The sequence below is a fragment of the Cebus imitator genome, unplaced genomic scaffold, assembly GCF_001604975.1.
Source record: "Cebus imitator isolate Cc_AM_T3 unplaced genomic scaffold, Cebus_imitator-1.0 Scaffold216, whole genome shotgun sequence".
Taxonomy (NCBI): Eukaryota; Metazoa; Chordata; class Mammalia; order Primates; family Cebidae; genus Cebus; species Cebus imitator.
The window spans coordinates 2,140,386-2,150,880 of record NW_016107531.1 but is presented as its reverse complement, the minus strand read 5'-3'; the positions used below and the strand labels follow the sequence as shown (position 1 = coordinate 2,150,880).

Sequence of the window (10,495 nt, the reverse complement as noted above, 5' to 3'; positions counted from 1 at the left end):
AAAAAAAAAAAAAAAAAAAAGCAGAAGAGGCAGACCCAGTTCTGTTTCCAAAAAAGGCTTCCTAGAATCTGGATTTCACCAAACCCATCTGCCAGCCCTGATCACCCCCACGAGGTAAACTCAAAGGCTACAAACTTAACTGGTAGTGTCTTGGGGCCCAGGAGCCCCTGATGTCACAGGGGTCATGGTAGGCAGTGGGATTGCAGATTGCCCCAGCTCCACCCCTGTGCCTGGTTCAGAAGTCTTGGTTTTATTTTTATTTTCTTTTCTAAGGGCCAATGGGAGGTGCATACACCTCCTACATAAAGTGGTACTAACCAAAAGAAATGCACATCAAATGCATTTATTTGCACAGACACTCATAAAAACTTTACTAGACACCAAATAATTACAGGAAGGGGTGAACCTTCAATCCGCCGAGCCACAGCGTTTTGAAGTGGATTTAAGATAAAGATCAAATAGAACGGGTACTGGCCCCAGCCTCACATTGAGGTCTCTTCCCCAGCCATGGGCCCATGAGGTGGAGACTGAGGAGCTTTCTGGCTTTTGTGACTCTGTGTCCCATTCATGGAAAATGTCTTTCTGCAAGTTATTCTTAGTGTCTTAATGTGGCTTTTATGGTTTCAAATACGATCCTGGGCCTTCTCTGCTCTTACTCTGGTCCTCAGCTGGAGAAGCCCCCAGTTCCAGACATGCTGCAGAAACAATCCAGCCCATCCGTTTGGCAAGAAAGCCAAAGATTCTTGAAGAAAATACATTTTAAAATAAATATGTGACACCTTGAGAATACCACGTGGTTGGTGTTGGTGTAACAGGCTGAAGCCCCTAATTCTGTGGCCCCACAAGGGACTATCTCTGAGCAGCTACTTGCAGGCCCAGGCTCCAGAGCAGGGCCAGTGGCAAAGGCTGTACCAGCTGTGCTGGGCCTCTGGGCACTGCCTGGAGGTCTCCCGTGACCAGCCCACAGCTGCCTGGAGCGGAGCTTCACCTGCCCTGGAGGAAGATACACAGGTGAGCCCAGGGGGTCTGTGTGCTCTCAAGCCCTGGGTGGTGGTGGAGGAGGAGAAGGAGGAGGAGGAGGAGGAGGAGGAGGAGGAGGAGGAGGCAGCTCTGATTTCCCCAAGTCTTGATAGCAAGGTCCCCCTTCCATCCAATTATTTACCAAAGATGTACAGAGCCCTGGTGGGTGCTGGGTGCTGTGGTAAGCACTTACATTTCAGCCTCTCTACAACCCTGTGGGACAGATGAGGAAGCTGAGGTGCAGAGAGTAGGGCAGGACCTCCCTGAGGTCCCACAGCCAGATCCTGAACCAGATCTGGGTGGCTCCCTAAGACCTGCTCTTGACCACTCTGAGCTACCGTGGGACCTCAGCACCGCACCACACGGCCAGGGTGCAGTCTCTCGGAGCTCCAGTCCCCAGGGCTGACAGCAGCCTGGGCTCTGAGGGAGCCAGTCTCCTGACCCACCGTGGAGGAATCCCATGACTAATGACCCAGACCTTGTGCTGGAAAGTCATGGGTCTGTGGCCAGAACCCCCACCCGCTGGGGGGGGGAAGCTGCAGGAAGGACTGAGGGGGTTCACTGGGGCTGCTTGTCTCCCTACTACACACAGACACACACGCTTGTACGCAGCCTCAGACTTCACGCTCTGCCTCACCAGCAAATTCTCCTTCAAATCCTGTCTCCCCACCACCCCTCTCCCATCAGGCTCAAAAACCCCAATGGGAGAGGCAACCAGTTCCCAGGCCTGATTCAAAGGATCCCAGTTGGGCCCCATCCCATCACTCCTCTGCGTGGGCCTCCACCTGGGTTCAAGGTCGCTGTGAGTTCTCCCACCCGCAGAGCAAGACCACAGGCACTTGCCCGTGCTGCGGCAAGGGTTACTCTGTGATGATTACACACGGCCATCTCTAGCTGAGAAGGGGCCCAACCCTTTGGCCCATGTGCCCCGGGGTCCAGTCCACTGGGGTCCAAGAAACGGAATATGGTCACTGCTGGCTGGCAAGTTTCCAGCACCCAGTCTCTGGGTGTTCCTGCTCTACTTCCTGAGTCTGTGTGGTTCTCCCAGGACCGTAGACCCGGGGCCACCTCCCAGGAATATCAACCTCCAACCCAGCCCCACGTCTTGGGATGGCTCTGGTCCACACAGTCTGGCCGCCTCTTGTGGATCTGAGACTCGGCAGGGCCAATGCCGGCGGGGCGACGTGGGACAGTTCAGGCTCTCCGCAGCCCTGGCTCTCCCGGCAGAATAAATAGAGACGCTCACAGGTCCTGGTCCTCGGCTTCTAGCTCCTTCGCACCCGACCTGGACTGCCCCTGCACTGCCTCAGATCCGCGCCTCCAGCAGGGGTGGCAAACAGGGAGAGGGCAGTGCAGCTCCGGCTCTGGTCAGAAGCACAAAATGGTCCAGACAGCCCAGTGCGGGATGGACAGGGCTGGGTGGGGTGGGGGAGGGCAGCTCAGAGGACCCTGGTCGCGGGAGGCGGGTGGCTCAGAGGAGAGGGTGCACGGCCATAAGAAGAGAAGCAAGGGGGACTAGGGCAGGGCTCAATGGAGCTGGGGCGTCCGCAGACTGGAAGGAGCCGGGACCCCCGCCCTGGAGCCTCCCTTTCCGTTCTCGCTTCTTCCAGCGATTCCAAGCCACCGACTCAGTCTTTCCCCAGGTGGAGAGAATCCGAGGTCGTTTCTGCCGCTGAAATCTGAGCGGCAGAGCATCCCGGATCTGCTGGCGAGGACTGAGCGGCTCCCGCGACGTGGGCCGGAGGCGCCCGGGGAAATCCGCTGGTTCAGGATCGCACCCGCAGGGCCCTGGTGGAGCAAGGCACCGCTCACCGCCTGCGGGCAGGAGCGGGCTCTGGGCCTTGGCCCCTGCTGTGCCGTCCAGTCAGCCGCTTCTCCAGCAAGGGAAGCAGTGGAGCGGCACAGGAGCCCTGATTGTCCTGGAGAGACCTGGGGCCTCTGCGCGTCTACGTGCGAAGGACCCGAGAGACAAGCCAACTCAGCTGGGAGCACGGGAACCGAGGAGTGAGGACAAAGGGCAAGGAACAGAGCCTATAGGGTGTGTGTGTGTGTGTGTGTGTGTGTGTACACGGGGAAATGAATGGACAGCGGGGGAAGACACTGAGAGGGGCCCAAGGGGTGTGGACTCAGCAGCCCCACCCCAAACCAGAGAAGGCAGCCAGGTTCTGGCGTCCACCAAGCCAGCACCCCTTCCCCGGGCGCGGCCGGCATCGTGGCAGCCCGCCCCACATCCGCCTTGTTGGCGTGGGATGTGACTCTTGCAGGATCGCGGGAGAAGAGCTGAGAATCCACAGTCCCCAAGACAGACCAGCAGCAGCACGGAGCGGTGACTGTCCACAAATCCTCCTGCCCAGAGACCCAGCCTTTGAGTGGCCCGAGAAACGCGCCTCTGGGCACAGCCAGCAGCCCCGGATCGGCCCTGGACACCAACCCAAGAGTCAGAGAAGCCTCGGAGGCCGAGCTAAAGGGGCCCTTATTCAGCCAAGGAGGGGGAAAGGAGAGGTGTGGAGTAGAAGGGGTCAGGCACAGGGAAGGTGGGGAGTGGAAAACAAGGGAAGGAGATGGAGCCCTGCGCCAGAAGCTGGGGGTTTAGGGCCTGTGATGGGAGAGGATTCCCCTGTGCACCCTGAAGGAGAGAGCGAGGGTCTGAGCCTGGAACGAGGACTCTCGCCTGCAGGCAGTCGCCCAGCCCCGGTTGCAGGGACGCACCGCGGCCAGCAGAGGGCAGAATGTGCCTGGTCCGCCTGCAGGCCCCAAGCCAGGCTCCGCGCCTCCGGGCTCTGGCTCTGCGCGCAGAAGCCTTTGCCCGCCTGGCTTCTCCCTGCAGCAGCCGCGCCCCCGCCCGATGCCAAGAGAAGACTGCCCAGGCCCAGGCTCAACTTCGCGGGTCAAGGCCTGGGGTTTCCAGGCTAAGCAAAGAAGGGACCAAGATGTGGGAAACTCCACATTTACTCGTCCACTCTCCCCGACCTAAACACACAAAGGCGCCTTTAGAAATACATGGAGGCACAAAGCCCCCCCTCCAACACACACACCAACACAGACGCTGGGAGACCCGCGAGCACACAAAAGCATTCAGAACCCCGGAGATACGCAGACACACGAAGGTGACACACACCCATACTGAAAAGCATCGCAGACACAATACAGAGGTTGAGACACGCACAAAGACTTAGGCACCCGCACAGAGTGGTGCAGACACACACGCCAGACACAGAGGCACGAAGGACCCGCACATTCACACACACACGGGTGCAGGGGACTCAGACACAGATCCACAGATTCACCCCCTGGGAGTCTGGAAGCTTGCAGGGACACACATACCGTGTGTGCAGAGCCAAGGTGCACACGGAGGAGCCGCAGAGGCGGGGGCCCGACACGCACAGACACACACAGATACCCACTGACACATATGCAGGTATTGGGGTGGGGCGGGAGCCTCCAATCCTCCACAAAGCCCGGCCCCTCCGAGGGGCCCCGCGGGGCAGGGGGCCACTTCTGACCAAGCCTCCCGTAGGTTCCAAATCCGATCCGCCCTCTCGCCTCCAGCTAGGTCAGGGGACCCGCCCCCCATGCCCTCCGCCCCCGCCTGGCTCCGCGCCGCTGCCTCGCTCCGGGAGGAGCCGGGGCCGCCCCGCAGCGGATCGCGAGGTCAGCCCGCTGCTGCCCCGGGCCTCACCCGTCCCCTTGCTCCCCGGTGAGCCGCGCGTCGGTGGGGACCCAGGGGCCGCGGACAGCCAGCTGGACGCAGTGGCCTCTCGCACCGGACGCGGGTGCCAGGCCCGGCTAGCGCGGGAGTCAGCAGCTCCATCTCGCCGGCCTTTCGCTTCCCGGTGCCGAGGCCCACTTTGCCCAGGTTGGCCAGGGCACTGTCCTTGATCCGCGCGGCCCAGCGACCCCGGGCCGGGTACCCGGGACGCCAAAGGACTCCAATCTTGGCAGCCAACTCGATTTCTCTGGAGCCGCTACCCTGGAGCCACCACTCCCTCCCAGAGCCCCTCGCTGCAAACCCTAGGAGTCCCGGCTCTTGCCTATCCCTCCCGCCCCTGCCCGGGGGGCCCTTTTCCAGCCTTAGTTGTCCTCTAAACTCTCGGTTGCCTGAACCCGGGACTGACCTTCCTTGTCGGCCCAGTGCCCCCCATTCTGGATCCCGGGGGCCCCAACCTCCCTTGGGCTCAGTCCTCCGCCCAATCTCTGCCAGGCCCGGAGTTTTCCCGGACCCCTCACCCACACTCCGGGCCCACTCCCCGCTCCTGGGCCTGGGTCCCCCTTGGGCGAGTCCAGGGCCAGCCCTCCTTGCCTTCTGCCCGCCCCCGTCCCTCGATCCCGGGAGCCGGCCCTCTCCGCGGACCAAGCTACCCCGAGCAGGCGCCGCCGCCCGGGGGACGCCGACTCAGCTCCAGCGACCTACCTCGGCCGACAGTCGGGGGTCTCCGGGCAGCCACTCCGGGCCGGCGCCGTCCCCTGGCGGAGCCGCCGCGCTCCCCGCCGTCCGCGCAGCCTGGCCTCGCTCGGGGCCACTCCTCATAGCGCTGGAGCTTTACAAAACATTAATAATAAAGAAGGCAGGGGAGAAAAGAGAAAGCCTTCGCTCCCCAACTCCCAAATCAGTTTTTCAAGGGGGTGGAGCAGAGGGATTTGTTTCGAAGGCGACCCGAACTTCTGCAAGGGGCCCGAGGGGCGGCCGACCGGGCCGGGGCGCTGGGGCCAGCGCTTGGGGCCAGGCGCGGCGCGGGGCGCCCGGACGCGGGAGGGGGGGCGGGACGGCACTATTTGACGTGGAGCCGGCGGCGCATCCCGGCGCAGGGATACGGGCCGCGGGGTTCAAATGTCAGGAAGTTTCGAGAGGTGAGGCGGCCCGTATCCCTCCGCCGCCAGCCCCAGCTCTAAACCCGGCGGCTCCGCGGGCGCACCATGGCACTGGAGTAGCGCGGGGAGCGCGCCCGGAGCCCCGCGGCCCGCTGCGCCCCGCCCGGGACCCCGCTGCGCCGCGCACCGCCCCCCCGGCCTGCGGGGCCGCCCCTGCACCCCCACCCCCTCCCCCGCCCGCCGCCGCCGTTGCCGCCGCCTCCTCCCCGCGGCTCCGTCTGCTGCCACCGCCGCCGCCGCCGGGCTCCGGGACTGACAAGCAGGTGACAGAGGAGCCAGCGCGCGTGGCTGCGAGTGCCCAGGAGAGCGCGGCGCGGGCTGCAGCCGCCCCGGCCCGCCCGCACGACGCCGGGGCCCGGGGCCAGCGCCAGCGCGCCGCCGCTCCACGCTCGCCGGGGGCCGCCACAGCCCCTGCCCCGCGGGGGTCGCGCCTCCCCGGCTCCAGGGCCGCGGCGGCGGAGAGCGGGCGGACGGGCCGGCGGGCTCCGCAGCGCGCCCCGCGTCCCATGGATATAGCAACAGGTCCCGAGTCGCTGGAGAGGTGCTTCCCTCGCGGGCAGACGGACTGCGCCAAGATGTTGGACGGCATCAAGATGGAGGAGCACGCCCTGCGCCCCGGACCCGCCACTCTGGGGGTGCTGCTGGGTGAGTGCGGGATCGGAACGCTCGAGTAGTCTAGGGCTTGGGACAGGGGCGTCGTCCGGCTGTGGACACGGGCGTCCGGGCCAACGGATAAAGGAAATGGGTTTGCCATGGGGATGGGGGCAGAGAGACAGGACTCCTGGAGTCATCACCAGAGGGCCGCAAGCACGCCTCCGGCGGGCGTCCTGAGGGGACAGGACAGCTCCAGTCGCCACCCACCATCCTTTCAGGCCTAGGTTCTAGAGCTGCCACTCCGGCTGCGTAGGTGGCGGGTGGCAGGGGTGATGGAAGACCTAGCAGTCACCTTGGCGAGCTTGGGAGAGGCGCCAGCTCACCTGGGGTGGGGGAGCTTCTAAGAGAAAAACGTCTCCCGGGTCACTCAAACCACAGATCTTGGGGAGATCGGGGACAGAAGACCAGGAACGCTGCCGTGGGGCGTGTCAGCCAGCTAGCGCCCCAGCCTCACCTCTCCTGTCTTGGTCCCAGCCGGCCACCCTGCGCCATGCTCGTTCTCATTTGTCGTAACACCGAGCGCGGATTCTCCGGAGACTGGGAGAGCGCAGCGCCGAGCCGAGGCTCGAGGCCCGCGGCCTCTACGGCGCCGGAGCCTGCGGACTGGGACCGACTAGCTGGGGCCGCCCGGCCCCTGGCGCGGCGGTCCGGGGGACGCAGGCGGAGGGCGGTGATCCCGGGCGTCCCGAGCCTTCGGGGCCGGGGACTGTGGGCCCGGTGCGACCGGGACGCCAGAACTGGGCCGGGCGGTACTGACTGCCGTGCTTTCGCCCTGTGCGCTGCAGGCTCCGACTGCCCGCATCCCGCCGTCTGCGAGGGCTGCCAGCGGCCCATCTCCGACCGCTTCCTGATGCGAGTCAACGAGTCGTCCTGGCACGAGGAGTGTTTGCAGTGCGCGGCGTGTCAGCAAGCCCTCACCACCAGCTGCTACTTCCGGGATCGAAAACTGTACTGCAAACAAGACTACCAACAGTAAGCGCTTCTCGTCCTCCTTCCCCGCCACCACCCGGCACTCGAGCCCAGCCAGCCCCCTGCCAGGCCCGGCCCGCGCCAGCTCTGCCGGCTCTGTGCGCGGCTGGGCCGGTCAGCTCTGAGGGCTCTGGGAGCTGCGCGTCTTGGGGCTGGGACCGAGCAGCCCAGCCCAGCCGGCACTGATAGGGTCCTGGGAACCTCCGGACGGCCCCCAGTTGCTATCCGTTGTCCCGGAATCCTGCTCTGGGCCGCTGAATTGGGGTGCAGGACAAGGCCCTGGGCCGGCTGAGGAATTTGGTGCCTGGGTCTTGGGATGGGGTCTGGCCCTACGGAGGTCAGAATTGGGAACACAAAATTGATTTCCAAAGGAAAACGGTGCTTTAGGGAGCCAGGCCTGGCGGACTGCTTCAAGGCCCTGGTGAGTGGGGGTTTGGGATTCCTGGAGCCGGGAGCCAGGAGCCAGGAGCCGGGAGCCGGGAGCCAGGAGATGAAGTGCTGGACACTGAACGGCCTCAGCAGCAAGGGAGGACCCCTTTCTGCCAGGCTCCCTGTTGCACTGTTAGTCCCTGATGGAAAGAAAAGAATGTCCATATTCCCCAAACCGTTCCATGCGGGAATTTTGCACTTGCAGTTTTTCTGGGTTGGGGAAGCATTCCAGGAAGAGGATGTCAAAAGGGGGCAAGCTACAATCTGGGGCTCCCAGTGGGAGTGAGGAGCTGACAGAGTTAGCCCTCCCCAGAAGGTCTCCTTTCTAGCAGTGTATACTGAGGAGGGGAACGGCCCGCTCTGCCCTGTTATAACCCAAACCTCAGCGCTGAGACCAGAGACTTGGGTTGAGCCCTTCTTGCTAACTTTAGTTTTTAGCTGAGACTGGATTTGTATAGCCGGGGCTGGGGACAGATAACAGTACATGCAGGCTTTTTCATTTGACCTGCTGGGTTTTGTGCCTGGCAGTGCAATTGGGAGGGAGGCAGTAAGGAGCCACAACTGAAAGAGGGGTGTGGGGATCCCCAAAGCCCCATTGCGGAGACAAGTGGGTGCCTGTGAAAACTTTTTAGTGATGCCAGAAAACCGTCCTGGATGAGGCTGCAGAGTGGGTAAGCTGCTTCGGTTGTTTAGTGCTCAGAGAGGGCTATGTATGCCCAAGCATCCAGGGAAAGAAAAGCTGGGCTGCTGGCACCTCATGGTGAGTGCTCCCTACCTGCTGTGCCCAGGGATTGTCCCCAAATCCAGGGCCTAATGGAAAGCAGCACAGCCAAACTGTTTAACTGAGGCCTGGAAATAGTGCAGGCCAGAGCCCTAGCGAGGACATCAGGTTTTACCCCAAAAGGCCCTGGCTGTGCCCGGTGATCTAGGGGCTGAGCCGGAGCTGCTTTTTGCACTTAGCTCTTTCTTCCGGCTAAGGGATCTTTGGGTAGGGATTGGAGTCCATGCAGAGGGTCAGCTGTTTTGCTGGTCCCAGAGTGCAGATGAGGCCTTCTTCTCAATAGGAAGCACCCCAGATTTAGGCACACGGCCGTCGGTCGGCTTTGTGCTGTGCTCTGGACTAATTTGATTCTAGTTCTGGGAGACGGAGATGCCTCCAGTCAGTTCAGCCACAGCCCAAGCATATAGCAGCACAAATAGAATGGGAAAATTAGATTGGGGTAGATGTGGTTGTGGGCTCTGGGCTGGCCTCCGTAGAGTGCACCAGCCCTGCACCCCTGGTCTCCGCTGGCCTAACCTCCGAGCTCTGGCAGTGCCACTTACCACCCAGCTCAGCCACCAGCCTTGGCGACACACGTGGGGGAAGGGGGCCGGGGAAACTAGAAAGGGACCTCCGAATCATTTGCACGGTTTGAAAAAAAAATAACAAAAACTACTTTTAATATATTGAAAAGATTCTTACCAATCACTTGTACATATTCTGCCTCCCCCACCCCCCATAATAATTTATGGAGCTTCTCTTTAAAAAGAAGAAAGGGTGCCCCCAGTTCTTCAGGTACAGAATGGTAAAGTCACAAAATTTCAGCTGGATGTTGCCTTAGCCCTCATCCTACAAAACAAACGTTAAACATTTATGACTGCTTTGTCCAAAGTATATTTGTTTTTAAAAGAAAAGGGAAAAGTCACCTAAGAGTCGGCTTCTTCAGTGCAGTCTCCTGTGTTGGGAATGATTTTTGGCACAGGGCGAATCTCAGGTCCCCAGACCTCACTCAGTCTGGGTCCTGTGGGGCTGAAGCCTGGGGTGGGGAGTGCATTATTCTAGCTATGCAGTTCACTTCTCCTCCTTCATCCCGTTTTTCCCAATAATCCCAATTAGGTATCTTCGTTAGGCCAGCAGGATGTGCTAGGGGTGAGGCGTGTGGTGGGTGTTATCAAGACAGTCCTGGGGACAAATACCCAGGGAGTCGTTTTGCAGGGAGATGGAGCACCGCTCCAGGCAGGCAGCGGCTCCCTGAAAAGGGATATTCTTAGCACAATAATTTTTTTTATTCACATTTCTTTTTTTCTTTGGGATTCGCAGATGCATATTTATTTCATCTGTGCGTAAATGCTTTTCAGACGAGAATCCAGGCAAGCGGGCACAGAAACGTGCCTTCTTGATTTTGTCGAGTCTGTGCACCAGCGGCATTGGGAAATTAACAATCCCCGCACCAAACACAACTTGAAGAATGTGTCCTCACCCCTGATTGAGTTGCAGGGCTCCATCCTTAAAAAGAAGTTGCCGTTTTTCGTATATGTTTCTTCCTTCTTTCGATTTGTTCTCCAAGATCCGGGACACCCAGAAATGCCAAGTTCTTTTACGCACTACGGGGGTGATTAATTGACACTGGGGCACATTGAGCCAAATTTGATAAAATCCTCTTGTACATCCTTGGTGGGCAGAGCACAGCAGAGGTCAGCCGCGGAGTTTGGGCATTTTCATTCTTAACTCCAAAAGTCTCTGTTTTCCCCATGTGTGATTTTTGGGGTCTCATTATTAAAAAAAAAAAAAAAA

The 10,495-nt window shown here is 60.7% G+C and overlaps 1 protein-coding gene across 4 annotated transcripts in view; it reads left to right on the top strand.

Moving 5' to 3' along the window:
* The first annotated feature begins 6,358 nt into the window (after positions 1–6,358).
* Positions 6,359–10,495, top strand: part of LMX1B (LIM homeobox transcription factor 1 beta) — an 82,098-nt gene continuing 77,961 nt past the window's right edge. For all 4 annotated transcript variants that reach the window (XM_017549129.2, XM_037745929.1, XM_037745930.1 and 1 more), the window contains exons 1-2: positions 6,359–6,534; positions 7,329–7,515. In XM_017549129.2, the coding sequence (XP_017404618.1) occupies positions 6,396–6,534; positions 7,329–7,515 (326 nt within the window). In that variant the 5' untranslated portion in view covers positions 6,359–6,395. The remainder of the gene's footprint in view (positions 6,535–7,328; positions 7,516–10,495) is intronic.